This window comes from Hypanus sabinus, chromosome 8 (assembly GCF_030144855.1).
Source record: "Hypanus sabinus isolate sHypSab1 chromosome 8, sHypSab1.hap1, whole genome shotgun sequence".
Lineage (NCBI taxonomy): Eukaryota > Metazoa > Chordata > Chondrichthyes > Myliobatiformes > Dasyatidae > Hypanus > Hypanus sabinus.
In genome coordinates this window covers 111,014,847-111,033,813 of record NC_082713.1, presented here as the reverse complement: position 1 = coordinate 111,033,813, position 18,967 = coordinate 111,014,847, and the positions used below count along the sequence as shown (strand labels likewise).

General features: G+C 45.0%; 1 protein-coding gene across 3 annotated transcripts in view; it reads right to left on the bottom strand.

The window, feature by feature from the left end:
* The window catches only part of rassf3 (Ras association domain family member 3), a 259,392-nt gene that overhangs the window by 86,343 nt on the left and 154,082 nt on the right, over positions 1-18,967 (bottom strand). The window contains exon 1 of one of the 3 annotated variants that reach the window (XM_059977587.1): positions 1,903-2,401. The exons of 1 other annotated variant lie outside the window; for it this stretch is intronic. In XM_059977587.1, coding sequence (XP_059833570.1) covers positions 1,903-2,025 — 123 coding nt within the window. In that variant the 5' untranslated portion in view covers positions 2,026-2,401. Of the gene's footprint in view, positions 1-1,126; positions 1,282-1,902; positions 2,402-18,967 lie in introns of those variants that run through there. One more of the 3 variants, XM_059977588.1, reaches the window with a different exon arrangement.

Below are 18,967 nucleotides of genomic sequence, written 5' to 3'. Positions count from 1 at the left end.
GCCCTCAAGGTGGACTTGCCCGCTGCAGTAAGGATGCAAGTCTGGCAAGTGGGAACATGGTGCATTGCTGCACTTACAACTTCCAACGGTCCAGGTTACAAACAGTTCATAGCAGCAAATCTCTGCCATTGCGTGGAGAGGACCTGTACAATACCTCCAGGAACAAAAGATTTCAACTCTGAGAAAGTAGCAAGATCTCTCATGAGAGGCTTATTAAGAAGCATGGGACCCATGGTGGGTTCAGAACTGGCTCGCCCACAGAAGATGAGGGAAGTGGGCGAAGGGAATTCTAGCTGGAAGTCTGTGATCAGCGGTGTTCCACATGCTGTTTGTGATGTATGTAAATGATCTGGATGAAAATGTAGATGGGTGGGTTAGTAAGCTTGCGGATGGCATGAGGATTGTGCAGATTAGTTTAGTTGGCCATTTGATTACTAATTTAATTGGCTTGGCACAACACAGTGGGGTGCAAGGCCTGTTCCTGTGCTAAGCTGAGCTTGTTTCCTTAAGCTGAGTTCAAATTTCAAAATACATTTATTATCAAAATATGTACCAAATAATACCTGGAGGCAAGAAATAAAAGAGAGTTTACTACCCATTCCGAAATGTCACCCATGACATCATCTATTGCCACAATAATGCCCAGTCAGGTTGGAGGTGCAACATTTCATATTCCGGGTAACCTCCAACCTGATGGCATGAACATCAATTTATCGAACTTCCAGTAATTTCTCCCCCTCCCTCTTCTCTCTTTCCCATCACCCATTCTTACCCCTTCTCCTCATCACCTCCCTCTGGTGCCTCTCCTCCTTCCCTTTCTCCCGTGGTCCCCTCTCCTCTCCCATCAGATTCCTCCCTCTCCAGCCCTTTATCTCTTCCACCTGTCACCTCCCAGCTTCTCACTTCATCACCCCTCCCTCATCCAGTCCCACCTATCACCTGCCAACTTGTACCTCCTCCCCTCCCACCAACCACAAGGCATAGAAGCAGAATTCGGTCATTCAGCCCATCCATTCTGCTCAGAATATCCAGCATTTGCAGAATCTCTTTGCCTTTATGAAGCTGGAAATACCCAACAGGACGTGGAGAGAGAGAAAGAATATAATTCTCCAGATTCACAACCTACCATCAGAAATGAAATTGTAGTGTTTCTCTCTCCATAGATGCTGCCCAACTCGCTGTGTACAACTGGCATTTTATGCGTTTAAGATCTGCATTACTTTTCATCTTCAATACTGAAGATTGTTTAACGCCATTTCCAGTACACAAGTGTAAAGTAGAACGAAATTATTGTTACTCCGGATCCAATGCAGCATTAAAAATACAATAAGATAAAGAACACAATAATAAAAACATACAATAAATATAAATACATAAGATAGCTCATATACATAGATTGTATAGTGACGCTAGGTACAGGAGTATCTGTACATAAGGTGACTCTTACGCTGAGACACGAGATAGTTCCTTTTTAAACTCACCCTGGAAGAAATTACAGAAAAATCATAGTCATTAACCGCCTTGCACCCACACACAAATCTCCCTTATCGCTAACTATAAACAGTCTTTGCTTACAGTTGCACAGAAACAGTGCGTTAACCCCGCCGTCTCCCAGAGCAATCAACCCATGTGTACCTCGTCCACTCACCTCAAATGCACATTGACCTTTCTTAGTAAATTCCAGCAAATATTAGCAATATCAGAAAGTAAATATTTTTCCCGTGTCAGGTAAAAAAAACAAAGCGTACTGACAGTGGACAGCCAGAGACAGGTTGCTTGGAGGTAGACAAGATCGCAAACGCTTTCAGAGCTCAGACCATCAATCAGAAAATATTGCTCCCTCTTTTTCAAACATACCATCTGCGGCCAACACCGCTCAGGGAAGGGGGGAAACACACTCACCCGCTCGGGTTTAGCTCTAGCCTGAGGCTTCTTGAAGAAGGAAGTTCTTGCAGTGAAGAAGAACTCCTCGGAATCCTCTTCCAGGCTGCTGTAGCCGCTGCTCATCGTGCTGGTCCACGTCATGGGCGCCGTTCCCGATCTCTCTGTCTGTCACACTCCGCAGCCCGCCGCCGCTTCGCCCGGCCACCGACCGAGCGCAGTCCCGCACCCGCTCCGCTCCGCTCCGCTCCTCTCTCAGCTCCGTCTCGCTTGCACCGGCTTCTCTCCCAGTCCGGACATCTACAGGCGTATTCCCCTCTCTCTCTCTTTACTGGCTGCAAACTTCCCTCCAGCTGCCAAAAACACTTATTATTTTACACGCTGAACTCGCCGAGAGAGAGAGAGAGGGAGGAGGGAGACCCGCACAAAACAGCAGTACTTTCTCATCGCAAAGGCGTTCGCGTTGAACTTAGCCGAAAGCAAATCAGAAGCCAACTATTCTCAAACTCACACCCGCACGAAAGGGAGCTGACGTCATCGCCATCCAACAGATTCCGCGCTGGCTCCCTGGATAGATTGCAAATGAACCCTGTCGGGTCGGGTGGGCTGACAAGAAGTCACACAACTATTTGCAATTTGCTATAGGCAAGTGTCATCTGCGAAAGGGTGGAGAACCTGCAAACCGCGTTAGAACATAGAACAGTGCATCGCAGGGAGAGGCCCTTCGGCCCACCATCTAATCCCTTCTAGCTCATAGAGGGGAGGTGCAGGAGCCTGAAGACAAGCAGTCAACATTTTAGGAACAGTTTCTTCTCCTCCACCATCAGATTTCTGAACAGACAATAAATCCATGAACACAACCTCACTATTTTTGCACTACTTATTTATTTTTCTAATATATTTATTACCATAATTTATAGTATATTTTATGTTTTGCACTGTAATGCTGCTGTAAAACAACAGATTTAACAACACAATGATAATATCAATGATTATTATCAGTGATAATAAACCTGATTCTTCATTCCCTCTATACTGGAGTGCCAATTTATGAGCCTCTTAAATGCCCCTGTCTGATTTGCCTCCTCCACCCCGGACAGCAGACTAACACTCTCTGTAATAAAAACATGCCCCCATATCTCCTTTGAAATTGGATATTTCAACACTGGAAAAAAAGATACCGGTTGTCTACAGGAGCTATGCTTCTCATAATCTTCTAAACCTCTGTAACACCCGTCAGGCTCTGCCACGCCAGAGGAAACAACCTCCGGTTATTGTACTTGCCCTCTAATCCAGACAGCACCCTGTGAACCCGCTCCGCACAGTGGGTGCTGAGAAGTGATAATAGTTCATCACTGAGTGCAGTCACCACTTCAGATTTCACTGCAATCGCACAAAAGTGGAACTAAGATGGCTGGCCACCAGCAAAGTCTGCTGTTAACGGATGGAGGTGGGAGTACTCGACCAAACGGTCTCCCAATTTCTGATGGGTTACCTGGAATTTCCAGGTGACCAACCATTTAATTCCCATTTCCATCATCCCTCCAACGTGGAATGTCAGTGGCATGGTAGCACAACGCTCTACAGTAGCAGCAACCTGTGTTCATTTTCCGCTACTGTCTGTAAGCAGTTTGTACATTTCTTTTTGTGACCATGTAGATTTCCTCAGGGTACTCTGGTTTCCTCCCACAGACCCAACACCTACTGGTTGGTAGGTTAATTGGTCAATGTAAGTTGTCCCACGATTAGGCTGGGGTTAAAATGGGGAGGTGCAGGGTGAAACGGTATCTCAATAAATCCATGGCCTCCTCCTGTGCCAAGACGAGGCCAGTTTTAGGGCGGAGGAGCAATACCTTATATTCCATCTGGCTGCTCTCCAATCTGATGACAGGATCATCAGTTTCTCCTTCCACTAGAAAAATTCCCTCCACTTCTATTTCCCACACAGCCTCTTACCACCTCCCTCAGGGTCCCCTTCTTCCCTTTCTCCTCTCCTATCAGATGCCTTTACCCTTCTTGCCCCCACCTTTGGCTTCACCAATCACCTTCTAGCTTCCTCCCCTCCCGCCACCTTTTTATTCTGCCATGTCCCCCCTTCCTTTCCTGTCTTGCAGAAGGGTCTCTGCCTGAAACATCAACTGTTTATTCCTCTCCATAGGTGCTGCCTGACCAGCTGAGTTTCTCCAGCATTGTGTGTGTTGCTCTGGATTTCCAACATCTGCAGGATCTTTTGTGTTTATTTTGGCCCTCATTGTTGTATTTATTACCTTTTATACTGTTTTCCATGCAAGGAGTTTAATTGCGCACAGATGTATATGACAAACAACTAAACTAATCATAGGCTAATGGGTTCAGTTCTGGTCACCTCATTATAGGAAGGATGTGGAAGCTTTAGAGATAGTGCTGAGGAGATTTACCAGGATGCCACCTGGATTAGAGAGCACATCTTATGAGGATAGATTGAAAGAGCCAGGGTTTTTCCTCTTTGGAGTGAAAGAGGGTGAGAGGTGAGCTGATAGAGATGACAAGAGGCAAAGATAGGGTGGATAGCCAGTATCTTTTCCCCCATGACAGAATTGGCTAATACAAGATGGCCTGAAATTTAAGGTGGCTGGAGGAAAGTACAGAGGGGTTTGTCATAAAATGCAGAGCTGTGGAGACAATTTAGCAGTGAGTGATCATTTTAATAATAAACTGCAAAACAACAAGCCACAAGGGGCCACAAAACAAGAGAGAACAGATACTAAACACAACAGGCGACAAGTTTCTGAACACTATGAGCAACAGTTGAGGCTGGCTGGTTCAATGAGTGAAAAAGGACTGTCAGTGAGAGCTGGGTTTAAATAGGCTGCAGGTGATGTATGAGGAAGATTAGCAGTGACTCCTATTAACTGGATGGAGGCCTGACAGACATTCACCCCCACCCCCACCCCCACCACCCAGCCCCAATGGTCTAGGATGATCCAGATGGGTTTGGTGGATCTCCTCAATGAGCGATAGATCCAAGATTGATGGATCCAATTGTCCAGCAGCCAAGACCTCTCCTCTGGGTCGTACCCTTCCCAGTCAATCAGGTGCTGCACAATGCATCCAAGTGACATGAAACTGTGTACACAGGACTACCTCCCACCACCCTAGGTTCTGCAGATTAGGCTCAGCTGGTTTGAGTGGTCCATGCACAATGGGCTTTAAGCAGGACATGTAGCAGGTAGGTGTGATCCTGAGAAACATTGGCTGCTGCAGGAAGTGACTGGATTGATGCGATGGGTAATCTCGAAGGGACCAATAACCCACGGCGAGAGTTTGCAGGAGTCAATGCACAGGGGCAGATCTTGGGTGAATAGTGAGGCACAGTCTGCTGGACAGGGCAGTTTGTCTGGTGCCAATGGCAGGTGGTCATTAAGTGGCCTGCCATGCCCTCTTCTAACTATTCAGGCATCAGCAAAAGAGGGTCCTGGCAGATGGGACCTCTGTCATTGGCTCCTCCACAGAGATCAACAGGAGTTTCTAGCCATGATCAACCATACAACACGCTGGAGGAACTCAGCAGGTCGGGCAGCATCCGTGGAAACGAGCGGTCAACACTTCCACGGTTGTTGCCTGACCTGCTGAGTTCCTCCAGCGTGTTGTACATGTTGATTTGACCACAGCATCTGCAGTGTACTTTGTGGTTACTAGCCATGAAGTACGTTGAAGGGTGACAGACAAGGTGTGCAGACTGTGGGACAATAGAGCCCAGGGCAGACACTTCTTCCTTCTGGGATGGTTAGAGGTGGCAAAGTATTGCAGAAGCTTCTCCACATGCTCTTTTTGACTGCATCGGTCTGCAGATGATAGCCCGAGGACAGACTCACAGAGGTGCAGAGGAGGGAGCAGAAGGCCCTCCAGAAGTGGGAGATGATTTGTGGGCCCTGGTCCAACGCAATGTCCTGAGGGAAGCTGTCTCTAAGGATCTCATTATTGAAGACTTGGAAAGCGGCTGGACCGTTGGAAAGTCTGAAAAGCATCACCATGTTTATAGTGGTCAGTAGGTGTTACAAACGTCATCTTCCACTTCTCCCCCCGGCAAATGTGGATCTGGTGTTACACTCTCCACAGATCCAGTTTAATGAAGATCTGGGCCCTGCAGAGTGTTTCAAATGTGCTAACCTTCAAGGGGAGAGGGTAGTGATTCTCAATGGTGATTTTGTTAGGTCCATGGTAGTCAGCGCAGGGAGAGACCACCCCTCACACCCCATCTTTCTTTTTGACGAAGAAAAATCCAGCACCAGCTGGGGACTGGGATGTTCGAATGTAGCTGTGCTGTAGCACTTGGCAATGTAGTTGCCCATGGCTTGGGTCTCAAGAGGGGAGAGGGAGAACAGATGACCTTTGGGAGGGATGGTGCCCAGAAGGAGGTTAATCACAGAGTGTGGTCTGTGAAGTGGCTGGGTGCTGGCTTCCCTTTTAATGAAGGCAAAAGCTAAGTCACAGTATCCCAGTGGGAGATTTGTGAGGCCATGGTTTCCTCAGTCTCCATGGATTTACGGGGTGAAATCAACAGCGGTCGCAGGCAAGAACAGAACATTTGGAACAGAATTAGGCCACCCTGGGTCCTGAACTCAACTGTCAGCCAGACGACCAGAGGAAGTAAGGGTCATGAGCGGAGAGCCAGGGGTAACCTGGGGTCGGGCAGTCAATCAGGAGGAATTCGGCAGACTCCTGATGCTCATGCATGGGCCATCCCAGACCCGGAGGGACGTCCATCAACTGCGGCAACACAGAAGGGTGAGAGTCCAGTCCAGAAAGTTGCCGGCTGCACTGGAATCCAGAGCCATCAAGGTGTGGAGGAGAACAGAGAGACAACAAGTCAGGCGATGATGCTGGAACAAGGGCCAGGGAGCTTCCCAGGCAGAAGGCCTCTCATCTCTACCTGGATGCCATTTCCCAGATGCAGTGGGGATATGATGCCTTGGTGATCGACTACTCCCCTGTAAGCCCACAAATTGTTTTTTCCCACTGACGCTCATGTTCTTTTGGGGGGGGGGGGGTGTAAGGGAGCTCTCCTAACTACATGGATCTAAGGCCCTGATGATGAGGGTCCTGCAGCCTGAAGTGGGTCCTGGGAACAGAACTGTGGGTCTGGCTGCTGATCTAAAACACTTGTCAATGTGGAGGACCAGAGTGATGAGGCTTTCGAGGTTGCTGGGCATCTCCTGAGTAAACAGCTTGGCTTTCAAGCCCTCCAAGGGGCCAGGATGGTAGTGAGCCAGCAGTCCTTCTGCTTTCCAGTTGCACTCTGTCGCAAGGGTCCTGAACTCCAAGGTGTTATCCAGCACAGAATGGGAGTCTTGGCGCAGGTGAAACATCCTTCCACTTCTTGGATGGTCGAAAACCCAACACACCTCAGCAGTGAAATCCTCACACTAATTGCAAATGGTGGGTTTATTGCCCCAGTTAGTAGTGCCCAGGTCAGAGCTCACCTCGTTAAGAGAGATGACAAAGGTAACCCTGACTCCATACAGAGATGGCTGGAGCTCAAAGTACAGACACATTGGGTTGGGGACGCAAAGTGATCAGGGACCAGAATCCAGTGATCCAAGGGAGAAGGTTGACTGGCACAAAGTTGGCAAGTTGGTTGAGAGGGGCAAGCAGATGGCCAATGGTTCCCTGCTGCTGCCGGACTGTGTAGTCACATCAGCAGACAGCTTCTATTAGGTGAACATACTCTACTGGGTCAATAGTGGGTTCACTCATCCTGTCACAAAATGTAGAGGAGGCTCAACCCAAACGCACAACAGTGACAATAACTTAGTAGCCTGCAATAAGTTTAACAATAAACTGCAAAACAACAAGCCAGAAGGGGCTACAAACCAAGAGAGAAAAGGCTAAGAGCAACAGGTTTCAAGACTGGCTGAGTTGTGTTTAAATATGGTGCAGGTAATGAGTTAGAAACGAGTGGCAGGTGACTCCTATTAGTTGGATGAAGACTGGGAGTCAACTGCATGTGCAGGTCTGGAAGGATTGTCAGAGGCAGGGTGTGAGTTAACACAGAGTGGTGGAACATGCGGCCAGGGGTGCTGGTAGAGGCAGATACATCAGGGACATTTCAGAGTCCTTAGACAGACACATGGATGAAAAAAAATGCTATGCAGGAAGGAAATGTTAGACTGATTTTGAAGTGGATTAAAAGGTCAGCACAACTTTGTGGGCCGAAGGGCTTGTATTGTGTTGAACTGTTGTATGTTTGACCCAAAACACTCGCTGCCTTTTTCCTTCCACAGATGCTGCCTGAACTGCTGAGTTCTTCCAGCATCTTGTTTGCTGCTCCAGATTCCAGCACCTGCAGCCTCTTGTGTCTCTAACCAGTGGTAATGGTAAAGTGTAATGGTAACAGCGGTAGTGTAATAACTCACAGTTACAGACCTCTCCTATGATAAGATGGACTCTTGATTTCACAACTGACCTTTACCTGCATTGCACTCTTTCGATGGCTTTTACACTTTGTTATTGATTTAGACCGTAAGACTTAGGAGCAGAATCAGACCACTCGGCCCATCGAATCTGCTCCACCATTTCATCATGGCTGATTTATTATCCCTGTCACAGCAAATTCCACAGATTCACCACCCTCTGGTGAAAGAAATCCCTCCTTAACCCTGTTCTAAATGGATGTTCTTCTATTCTGAGGCTGTGCTCTCTGGTCCTAGATTTCCCCACTATGGGAAACATCCTCTCCACATCCACTCTATCTAGGCCTTTCAACATTCCATAGGTTTCAATGAGATTCCCCCCTCATTCTTCTAAATCCCAGTGAATACAGGCCCTGAGCCTTCAATCGCTCCTCGTATAATAAGTCTTTCATTCCCAGAATCATTCTTGAGAACCTCCTCTGGACCTTCTCCAACGTCAGCACATCCATTCTTAACTAAGGAGCCCAAAACTGCTCTCAATACTCTTTACCTTACTCTACCTCAATACACCGTATAATGATCTGATCTGTATACACAATGCAAGACAATTATTTCACTGTATCTTGGGCTACATCCACACTAGACCACACTAATTTTGACCACACTATTTTGACCACTAACTAGACCACACTATCCACACTAATTTTGAAAACACCGGTTTCGTGTAAAAACGATAGGTGTCCACACTATGCGTTTTTAGAAGTATGTCTATCCACACTGAAACGGAGATTTCGGTGAATCTCCTCCTCCTGCGCATGCACAGGACACACCTACTGAAAACAAGTGACTTGTTTGGTGTCGAATCTCACCGTAAAAGTGCACATTTGTGTAGTTACAGACTAGAAAAACTTAAAACGACGGACAGCTGTTGGCTTTCACGCTGGAGAACTTAAAACTAAAAAAAAACAAATACTGGAGCGTACGGCGGCAACCGACAGGGAGTTCACGGACAGATTGACCCGGCTGACGATGAACATTGAAAATCTGACTAACTCTATTGCATTAATAAAGCACTTTGTTAAATGTATAAAACGTCTGCATCAGTGTTATCTTGTATTTCCATACAATGTTACATCAGGCTGTTACACATCTATTGTCAGAGAAGTACTTGCATAAATAGGTAAACCACCTTCATACGAGCAAGGACAGAAAACAGGGCAAAGTGAGTATACTTATCTATTCAGTAAGTTATGGGTCAAAGTATTTGGTGAGTACATTTCTAACTCTTCTGGCTTCAGTCTCTTTGCTGTCTGTTCTGAAATTGTTAGGTTGCATTCAAGAAAACAATGAAATAGCTCGCTGCCATCTGACAGTGTTTTCAAAAGTCTCCGGTTACCCCGTCCACACTGATCTGCCCGAGCAGCGTTTTCAAAAATACCCACCCTGGAAAGTGTTTCTGAAAAGCTCCAGTTTCGGGGGACGAAAACGCCATTTTAGTGTGGACGGAGGGTAAAAACGAAAAGGAAAAGCTTTGGTTACAGATTTATCCGGCATAGTGTGGTGCATGTGACAATAATAAACCAATAAAAATCTATTTGACTCAGCCTCTCATCATCTGCATGAATACATGGCTCAGCGCCAATTTTGGTCTGATAACCTTCCTGTGAATTACCTTGGGAGGTGCTTGCAATTAGCACTCAGCAATCAACTAGGCTTCCTGAATAGCTTATAATAGCCACAGTTGGGTTGGATGAGTTGATCAGAAGCTGGACAATTATCTGCAATTTACTCTGAGCACATGCCATTTATAAAAGGGTAGAGAACCTTCAACCTTTGTGGAAACACAGAACAAGTACAGGAACTAGTAGTAGATGAATTAAGTTTTTTTTTGTTGTGTAGAGCAGATTTTGAACAGGGTAGTTGTGGCAGGTACAGTAACAATAATTTTATTTATTTTTAATGTGTTTATTTTGTATTTGCATAATTTGTTATCTTTTGCACATTGGTTGTTTGTCTGTCTTTGTGTGCAGTTTTTCATTGATTCTATTGTGTTTGCTTGTATTGACTGTGAATGCCTGCAAGAAAATGGTACAGTATGTACTTAGAACTTCGACTATTTAAAAGGTATTTGGATATGTCCATGGATAGGAAAGGTTTAGAGGGATGTGGGCTAAATGCAGGTAACTAGCTTGGGTTGCACCTTGGTCAGTATGGATAGGATAGGCCAAAGGGCCAGTCTTCATGCTGTGTGACTAATAAATCAGACATGTTTACATGGTGTGGTACAAAAGAATCTTCAGTTTGGACTGAACTACTTTCTCAGTAGCCATATGTTACAGGGTTAATTGCCAGTGTGTTTCTGACAGCTGTCACCCTGCCTGTGTGTTCTGGCAAAGGGATCCTTTGGCAAGTGTTGTCGGTGAGTAAACAGTGATGCACTGGCTAGCCTGTCCCTGCACCCTTTACAGCTGCCTTCAGGAGTCTTTGCCCCAACACCTGCCAACCCCATCATCTTCTAAAATGTTGAGAATGCTGAATATTGTGAGATCTAAGGGTGCTTGATTAGCTTGTGTCTGAATGTTGAAAGCTGGCTTTCATCTGGGTGTTCTGAGGATGCGATTGGTGCCCTATAAACATGTGTCATTTCTCTGTCATCCATTGAGAGGAGTGAGATATACCAGCTAGTTAAGTGGTGTCACAACAACAACCTTGCACTCAATGCCAGTAAGACCAAAGAACTGATTGTGGACTTCAGGGAAGATGTGGGAACACACCAATCTTCATGGAGGAATCGGAGCGTAGAGAGTAAGCAATTTCAAGTACTTGGATATCAAGCTCTCTGAGGATCAAACCTAGTCCCAACATATAAAGAAGGCAAGATGGTGACTATATTTCATTAAGAGATTTGGTTTGTCACCTAAAATACTCGAACACTTCTATAGATGTACCATGAAGAGCATTCTGACAGGCTGCATCACTGTCTGGTGTGTGTATGGGGGAGAGGTACTGCACAGGACCAAAAGAAGCTACAGAAAGTTGTAAAATTAGTCAGCTCCATCTTGGGGTATTAGCCTCTGTGGTATCCAAGACCACTTCAAGGAGTGGTGTCTCAAAAAGGTGACTTCCCTTATTAAGGGCCCCCATCACCCAGGACATGCCCTCTTCTCACTGTTACCATCAGGAAGTGGTATAGAAGCCTGAAGGCACACACTCAGCGATTCAGGAACAGCTTCCTCCCCTCTGCCATCCAATTCCTAAATGGACATTGAACCCATGAACACTACCTCACTTCTTTAAAATATATATTACTTCTGTTTTTGCACTATTTAAAATCTACTTAATATACATGTGTACTTCCTGAAATTGATTTAATTTTTTCCTTTCTATATTATCATCACTTTGTACTGCAGCTACTAAGTTAACAAATTTCACGATGCATGCCCGTGATAATAAACCTGATTCTGACACTGGCTAACATTTCTGACTACCCTTTCATTCTGCTTGACCATTACTGACCACCTCTCTCCCTCAGCGTGCTCTGGGTACAGACTCCTCCCTGTCCAAATACAGGCACCCTAACGCCTCCTGTTGGCTCATAGCCTGAGTACACATTGAGAGTATCAGAATCAGGTTTACTATCTCTCATTTAGATGAGGTACGATACGTTGTTTTGCTGCAGCAGTATAGTGCAAAGACATACAGTAAAATTACTTTAAACTACTAAAATATATCAATAGTGCAAAAAGAATGGATTAACAAGGTTGTTTTCATGGACTGTTCAGAAATCTGAATGTAGCGGGGAAGGTGTTCCTGAATCTGAGAGTGGGTTTTCAATCTCCTGTACGTCTTCGGAATCAAAATTGGTTTTATTATCACTGATATGTTGTGGAATCTGATGTTTTGTGGTGGTACTACAATGCAATACATAAAACATGCTATAAATTACAAAATACCCTAAATTGCAATCTCAGCAGCTCTCCACTCAGCCTTGGACGAGACAATCGATGATAGTAATGAGAAGGGGCCATGTTGCAAATGCTGAGCGTCGTTTGTAATGGATGCTACCTTTTTCAGGTATGCCACGCGAAGATGTCCTCGATGGGAGGAGGGACGTGCCTCATGATGGAGGCTGACTGAGTCTACAGTCCTCTGCAGACCCTTGTGATCCTTGGCACTGGAACCACCATCCCAGGCTGTGACGCAACCTGTCGGGATGCTCTGCACCGTATGTCTACCCGCAGGTGTTCACACTCACTCACACGTTTGCCAGCACCACTGCAGGTTGAAGGTTACAACTAGTCTAGGCAGCCCTAGACTGCTCCCTTCGCGTCAACTGTTTGACAACCCTAATTTATTCTTTGAATTAATTCATTCACAGAATTCCTGCAACAGCAAGAGCTATATCTTCCTATGGCTACTTCTCCCTTCCTATGGGTCAACAGCAGTTGCAATCTCACTGGCTCTCCACTTGGCCTCGGGCCACCTGGGCAACAGCAGTATCTACGTCAGGATTCTCTTTATGGATTACAGCTCAGGGTTCAACACCATCATCCCCCTCGGTGCTAATCAACAAGCTTCAAAACCTGGGCCTCTGTACCTCCGTCTGCAACTGGATCCTCGTCCTCCTCATCAGGAGACCACTGTCAGTGCCGATCGTAAATAACATCTCCTCCTCGCTAACAAGCAACACTGGTGCAGCTCAAGGATGTGTGCTTAGCACACTGTCCTACACTCTCTCTACTCTCGTGACTGTGTGGCTAAGTATAGTCAAATGCTATTAATAAATTTGCCAATGGCACAACAGTTGTTAGCAGAATCTCAGATGGTGATGAGGAGGCGTATAGGAGTGAGGGAGATCAGCTGTTTGAGTGGTGTCCCACCAGCAGCAACCTTGCACTCAGCATTAGTAAGACCAAGGAATTAATTGTGGAATTCAGGAAGGGGAAGGTGAGGGAACCCACACCAGTCCTTTTTAAGCTATCAGCAATAAAAAGAGTGAGCAGCTTCAACTTCCTGGGTATCAATATCTCTGAAGATCTATCCAGGATCCAACATTTTGATACAATTATGAAGAAGGCACAACAACTATATTTCATTGGAGTTTGAGGAGATTTGGTATGTCATTACAGACTCTAGCAAATTTCTCCAGTTGTACCGTGGAGAAGATTGTAAGTGGTTGCATTACTGTCTGGTATGGACGCTGTAATGCACAGGGTCTTAAAAAGCTGCAGAAGGCTGTAATCTCAATCAGCTCCCTCATGTGCCACTAGCTTCTCCACCATTGAGGAGATCCTCAAGAGCGCAAAACCATCACGAAGAACCCTCACCATCCAGGACGTGCCGTCTTCTCATTGCTCCCATCAAGGTGGAAGTACCTCAGCCTGAAAAGACACACTCAACATTTTAGGAACAGCTTCTTCCTCTCTACCATCAGATTTTTGAATGGTCCGTGAACCCATGAACACTACCTAAATTTCTTTTTGCATTACTTATTTTTAAATATTTCTTGTTATAACTGATTGTAAAGTATTACAGTGTACTTCTGCAGCAAAACAACACATTTCATGATGTATGTCAGTGACAATAAACTTGGTTCTGAATCTTAATACAGACATGGACAATGTTAGCAATTATTGTCCTCTGTTAACTGCCCGTGAACTGGAGAGGTAGTTAAGAGTCAATTATGTCGTGGGTTATGTTATGTTTTGAAACTTCAAAATGTTAAACTACTTCAGAGAAAGACAAAGTAATCCAAAATGTGAGTCTAACTTGATGTTTACTTTAAGCAAGGCATGCATGTATCATGAATTATTTAAACAAACAAGAATGCTTAATAACCTCTTGTATATAAGACTACTCAAATATTCCTAAAATATTAAGTACACAACAGGTTAGGAATCACAGCCAGACCAGATAGAGGAGGGGAGCAGATTAACTTCTCAGAAAAACGTTACTGAACCAAATGGGTTTTCACAGCAATTAAGTAGTTGCATGGTTCCCATTTGGTGTCTAGATTTCTTTTCCAAGTTCCATGTTAATTTGATAATTTGGATTTATCCTCCCCACCTGATGTAGTAGGATTTGTTGGTGATAGTCATACAGCATGGAAACAGGCCATTCAGCCCATCTGGTCCATGCCGACTAAGGTGTCCTATTCAAGCTAGATCCACTTGCCAGTGACCTACTGAACCTCACCACTCCATGCTCCTGTCTGAAATCATCTCTCCAGATCCACAGTGTCGAACTCTGACTGTAGGTATTAGAATTTAACTTGCACAACTGAGAAATTATGCCTTTTGGGAAGTTAAACTGGGGCAAGACATGAATAGTGAATGGTGAGGCCTTGGAGAGTGTTGTTAGACAGCGAGAGCTAGGGGTACAAATACATAATTCCCTTAAAGTGGCAACACGGTTAGATCTGTTGGTGAAGAAGGCATACTTATTTCGAGATACAGTACGGAACAGGCCCTTCCGGACCAATGAGTCATGCCACCCCACAACCCACTTTTTTAACCCTAGCCCAGTCATAGGGCAATTTACAATGATCAATTAACCAACTAACCAGTACATTTTTGGACCATGGGAGGAAACCTTACTCCTTACAGACAGCACCGGAATTGAACTCTGAACACCTCAAGCTGAAGTAGCTTTGCGCTAACCGCTACGTTACCACGGCGCCCGAGCTTTGATCAGCCGAGGCACTGAGTACTTGTGTTGAGCCATCTTGTTACAAATGTACAAGATGTATTGTGTGCACTGCCACACTATAGGAAGGATGTTGTTAAGCTAGACAGGGTGCAGAAATTTTTACAAGGATGTTACCAGGACTACCACTTCCTCTGGCAACTAATTCCATACAACCAATACCCCTTGTGTCAAAACCCTGCCTCTCGGGTCCCTCTCAACCTTTCCCCACTCATCCTAAACAAACGTTTTGCAAGTGTTGCAAATTGCCTAGCTGGACCACTTCCTCTGGCAGCTCGTTCCAGGTCCTCGCCACCCTCTGTGTAAAGAAATTACCACTCAGGGCTTGTTTAAATCTCTTGCCTATTATCTTGTATCAATGTCCTCTAGTTTTAGACTCCCCTACCCTGGGGAATAGACTGTGTTCATCTACTTTATCTGTTCCCCTCATGATTTTACAAACCTCAATAAGGTCACCACTCAGCCTCCTTCACCACAGTCCAGCCTGTTCTCATAAGCTCCCCAATCTCAAAACCATCCTCGTGAATCTTCTCTTCAACTTAATCACATCCTTCATACAGTATGATGACAAGAACTACATATAATTTTGGCTTCTAAACCCTGGAACTCCTGCCCAAAAACATCGCAATGGGTACCTTCACCAGAAGAACCACCCTAATTTATTAAGGCAGGTTAGCACAACTTTCTTACGGGCAATGAATGGTGGCCTTGCCCACATCATGGAAAAAAAAGAACACCTCCATAATGTCCTAAGAGTCACTGGGTCACAAAGCACAGGTCCAACACTTCCATCTACTCTGGTCTTATTGGCCCATACCCCTCTAATCCATGTATCTGTCTGAGTGTCTTTTCAATGTTGCTTATGTACCTGGCTTGACCATTTCTTTCAGCAGCTCAGGCACAAAGCCCTGAAAGCACATATCACCAGGCCGAAGCACAGCCCGTACCCTACTGTTATCGGACTCTTTGATGGACCTCTTGTACGATCAAATGGATTCTTGACCTCACAATCTACCTTGTTATGAACTTGCATTTTATTGTTTACCTGAACTGCACTTTCTCTGTAGCTGTTACATTTTATTCTACATTGCTACTGTTTTACCGTTGGAGGTGATAAACAAAATGTCTCAGCCCAAAACATGGACTGCTTATTTTCCTCCATAGATGCTGCCTGACTTGCTGAATTCCTCCACATTCTGTGTTTGTTGTTTAATATTTCCAGCATCAGCAGAATCTCTTGTGTTTATTGTTTTATCTCGTCCAACCTCAATGTACTGTGAAACAATTTGATATCTGTGAACAAAGTTCAGAGTAAATTTATTATCAAAGTACAAATACGTCACCATATATAACCCTGAGATTCGTTTTCCTGTGGGCGTATCAGTAAATCCAAAAAATATAATGGAATCAACGAAAGATGGCACCCAACAGGACAGACAATGACAAACTGTGCAAATACAAAGGAAAAAAGGAAACTAACAAATAAATAAGCAATAAATACCAAGAACATGGGATGAAGAGTCCTCGATAGTGAGTCCATAGGTTGTAGGAACAGTTCAGTAATGGGATGAGTGGAGTTGAATGAGGTTATTCCCTCCAGTTCGAGAGCCTGATGGTTGAGGGGTAATAACTGTTCCTGAATCTGGTGGTGAGGAATCTGAGGCTCTTGTACCTTCTTCCTGAGAAGAGAGCATAGCCTGGCTAGTGTGAGTCCTTGATGATGGATGCTGCTTTCCTGCAACAGCGCTCCATGCAGACGTGTTCAGTGGTAAGGACAGCTTTTCCAGTCCCATGATAGACTGGGCCCTATCCACTACTTTTTACAGGGTTTTCCTTTGAGGGACATTTGCGTTTCCACACCAGGTCACAATAGGTCAATATATTCCCCATCGCACATCTATAGAAGCTATTCAAAGTTTTAGATGACATGCCAAAACTTCACAACTATTCTTGAACCTGGTGGTGTGGGACCTAAAACTCCTGGAGCTCCTTCCCGATGGCAGCAGTGTAAAGAAAGCAAGGCCTGGATAGTGGAGGTCCTTCTAAAGAGATTTGTTTAAGTTTTAGATGCCATGCCAAATTTTCACAAACTTCTAAGGACTGTTTTGTAATCGCATTTACATGCTAGTCCCAGGACAGGTACTCCAAAGTGATAACACTGAGGAATTTTAAAGTTGCAGACTCCTTCCACCTTTGATTCTCCCAATGACGACTGGCTCATGGACCTCCATTTTTCTCCCCTGACGTCAATAACCAGCTCCTTGGTCAGTGAGAGGTTGTGGCACCACTCAGCCAGATTTTTAATCTCCGTCCTATATGCTGATCCAACACCATCTTCGATTTGGCCATTGACAGAGGTGTCATCAGTGGATTTAAATATAGCATTGGAGTTGTGCCTCAGCCATAAGGGTAAAGTGATTAGAGTGTAGGGTAAGCACACAGCTTTGTGGTACCCCTACTGATGGAGACTGTGGAGGAGATGTTGTTGCCAATCTGAAATGACTGGGGTCCACAAGCGAGGAAATCAAGGATCCAATTGTACAAGGAGATATTGAGGCCGAAGTCTTGGAGCCTATTGATTCATTTTGAGGGGATGATAGTACTGAATGCTAAGCTGTAATCGATAAAGAGCATTCTAATGTATATTCAAATGTACCAGGATTGAGTGAAGAGCCAATGAAACGGCTGTGGACTTGTTGCTCCAGTAGGCAAATCGGAGTGGGTCTATGTCACTCCTCCAGCAGGAGCTGATGTTTCAACAACAACCTCTCAAGGCACTTCATCACAGCGGATGGAAGTGTTACTGGATGATAGTCACTGAGACTGTATACATACAAGCTTCTCACTGTATCCTGGTACGTGTGGTAACGATAAGCCAATTCCAATTCATTTACAGGTTTCCCTTAGGTGAAAAAAGGTGTCTGTCAGGTTCCATTAATTCTCTCCTCTCTCTCCCTACACCTATGTCTTCCAGTATCAATGCATACTCCCTCCACCTTCAGCTGATTATGTCTGCCCGCACTGGTGCATCTACACTTTTTTTCTGAAGCAGTGCAGGCTGAGGGGAGATCCGATAAAGGTTTATGAGAGGCATAGATAAGGTATACAGACAGTACGTTTCTTCCCATGGTTGAAATGTCTCGTGTGAGAGAGGTACATTCAAAGGAGATGTGGAGGGCAAGTTTTTTTATACAGAGAGTGCGGGTGCCTGGAATATGTTGCCCAGAGTGGTGGTGGAGGCAGATACATTAGGGAATTCTAAGCTAAGTTTAGATAGGCACATCAATGTGAGGGAAACAGAAGGATGCAGCCATTGTGTAGGCAAAAGGGATTAGTTTAGTTAGCCATTTCGTTACAAATTTAATTTGTTCTGCATTGTGGGCCAAAGGAACTGTTCCTGTACTGTACTGTTCTGTAGTCTACACATTCTCTGAGAGGCTAAAGAATGTGAAATATAATGGACAAACTCAGCACATGAGCATGTTGTGAGGGACTGCAGGCCTTTGTAGCTAACAGATAACATTGGCATCCTTTGTAAATCAGAACACCAGTCTCCTTAGGCAAACTGTGTGAGCAGAAAGGATAATTAAGGAAAGAGCATTTCAATGAACTGTGAATGTAAACCTTTTATGTGAATGCCTCTGAACCTAGATGCAGATAAAATCTACCTAGCTGGAGGCTGCTGCTATGAGTGGTAATTGTTACCATATTTACAAACACTCCGAATATCTCTTGGGTTTTAACCACCTCCCCTGTTTACTAGTTCAGCTCAAGTCTATGATATTCAAGATGGACAAACTATGACCTGCCCAAAACTATTAAGAGATTGAGACTACAGATTTTTTCTTGCTTGGTAAAAGGTTACAACTGCAATTTTCAGCATTTTCCATCATTGGGGTGATACCGAAAATGCCTGAGACAAGCTGGGGGAGCATTCATCTGATGTGCAGTTCACTGGTGGAGATTTAACCACCTCCTCGTTATATACA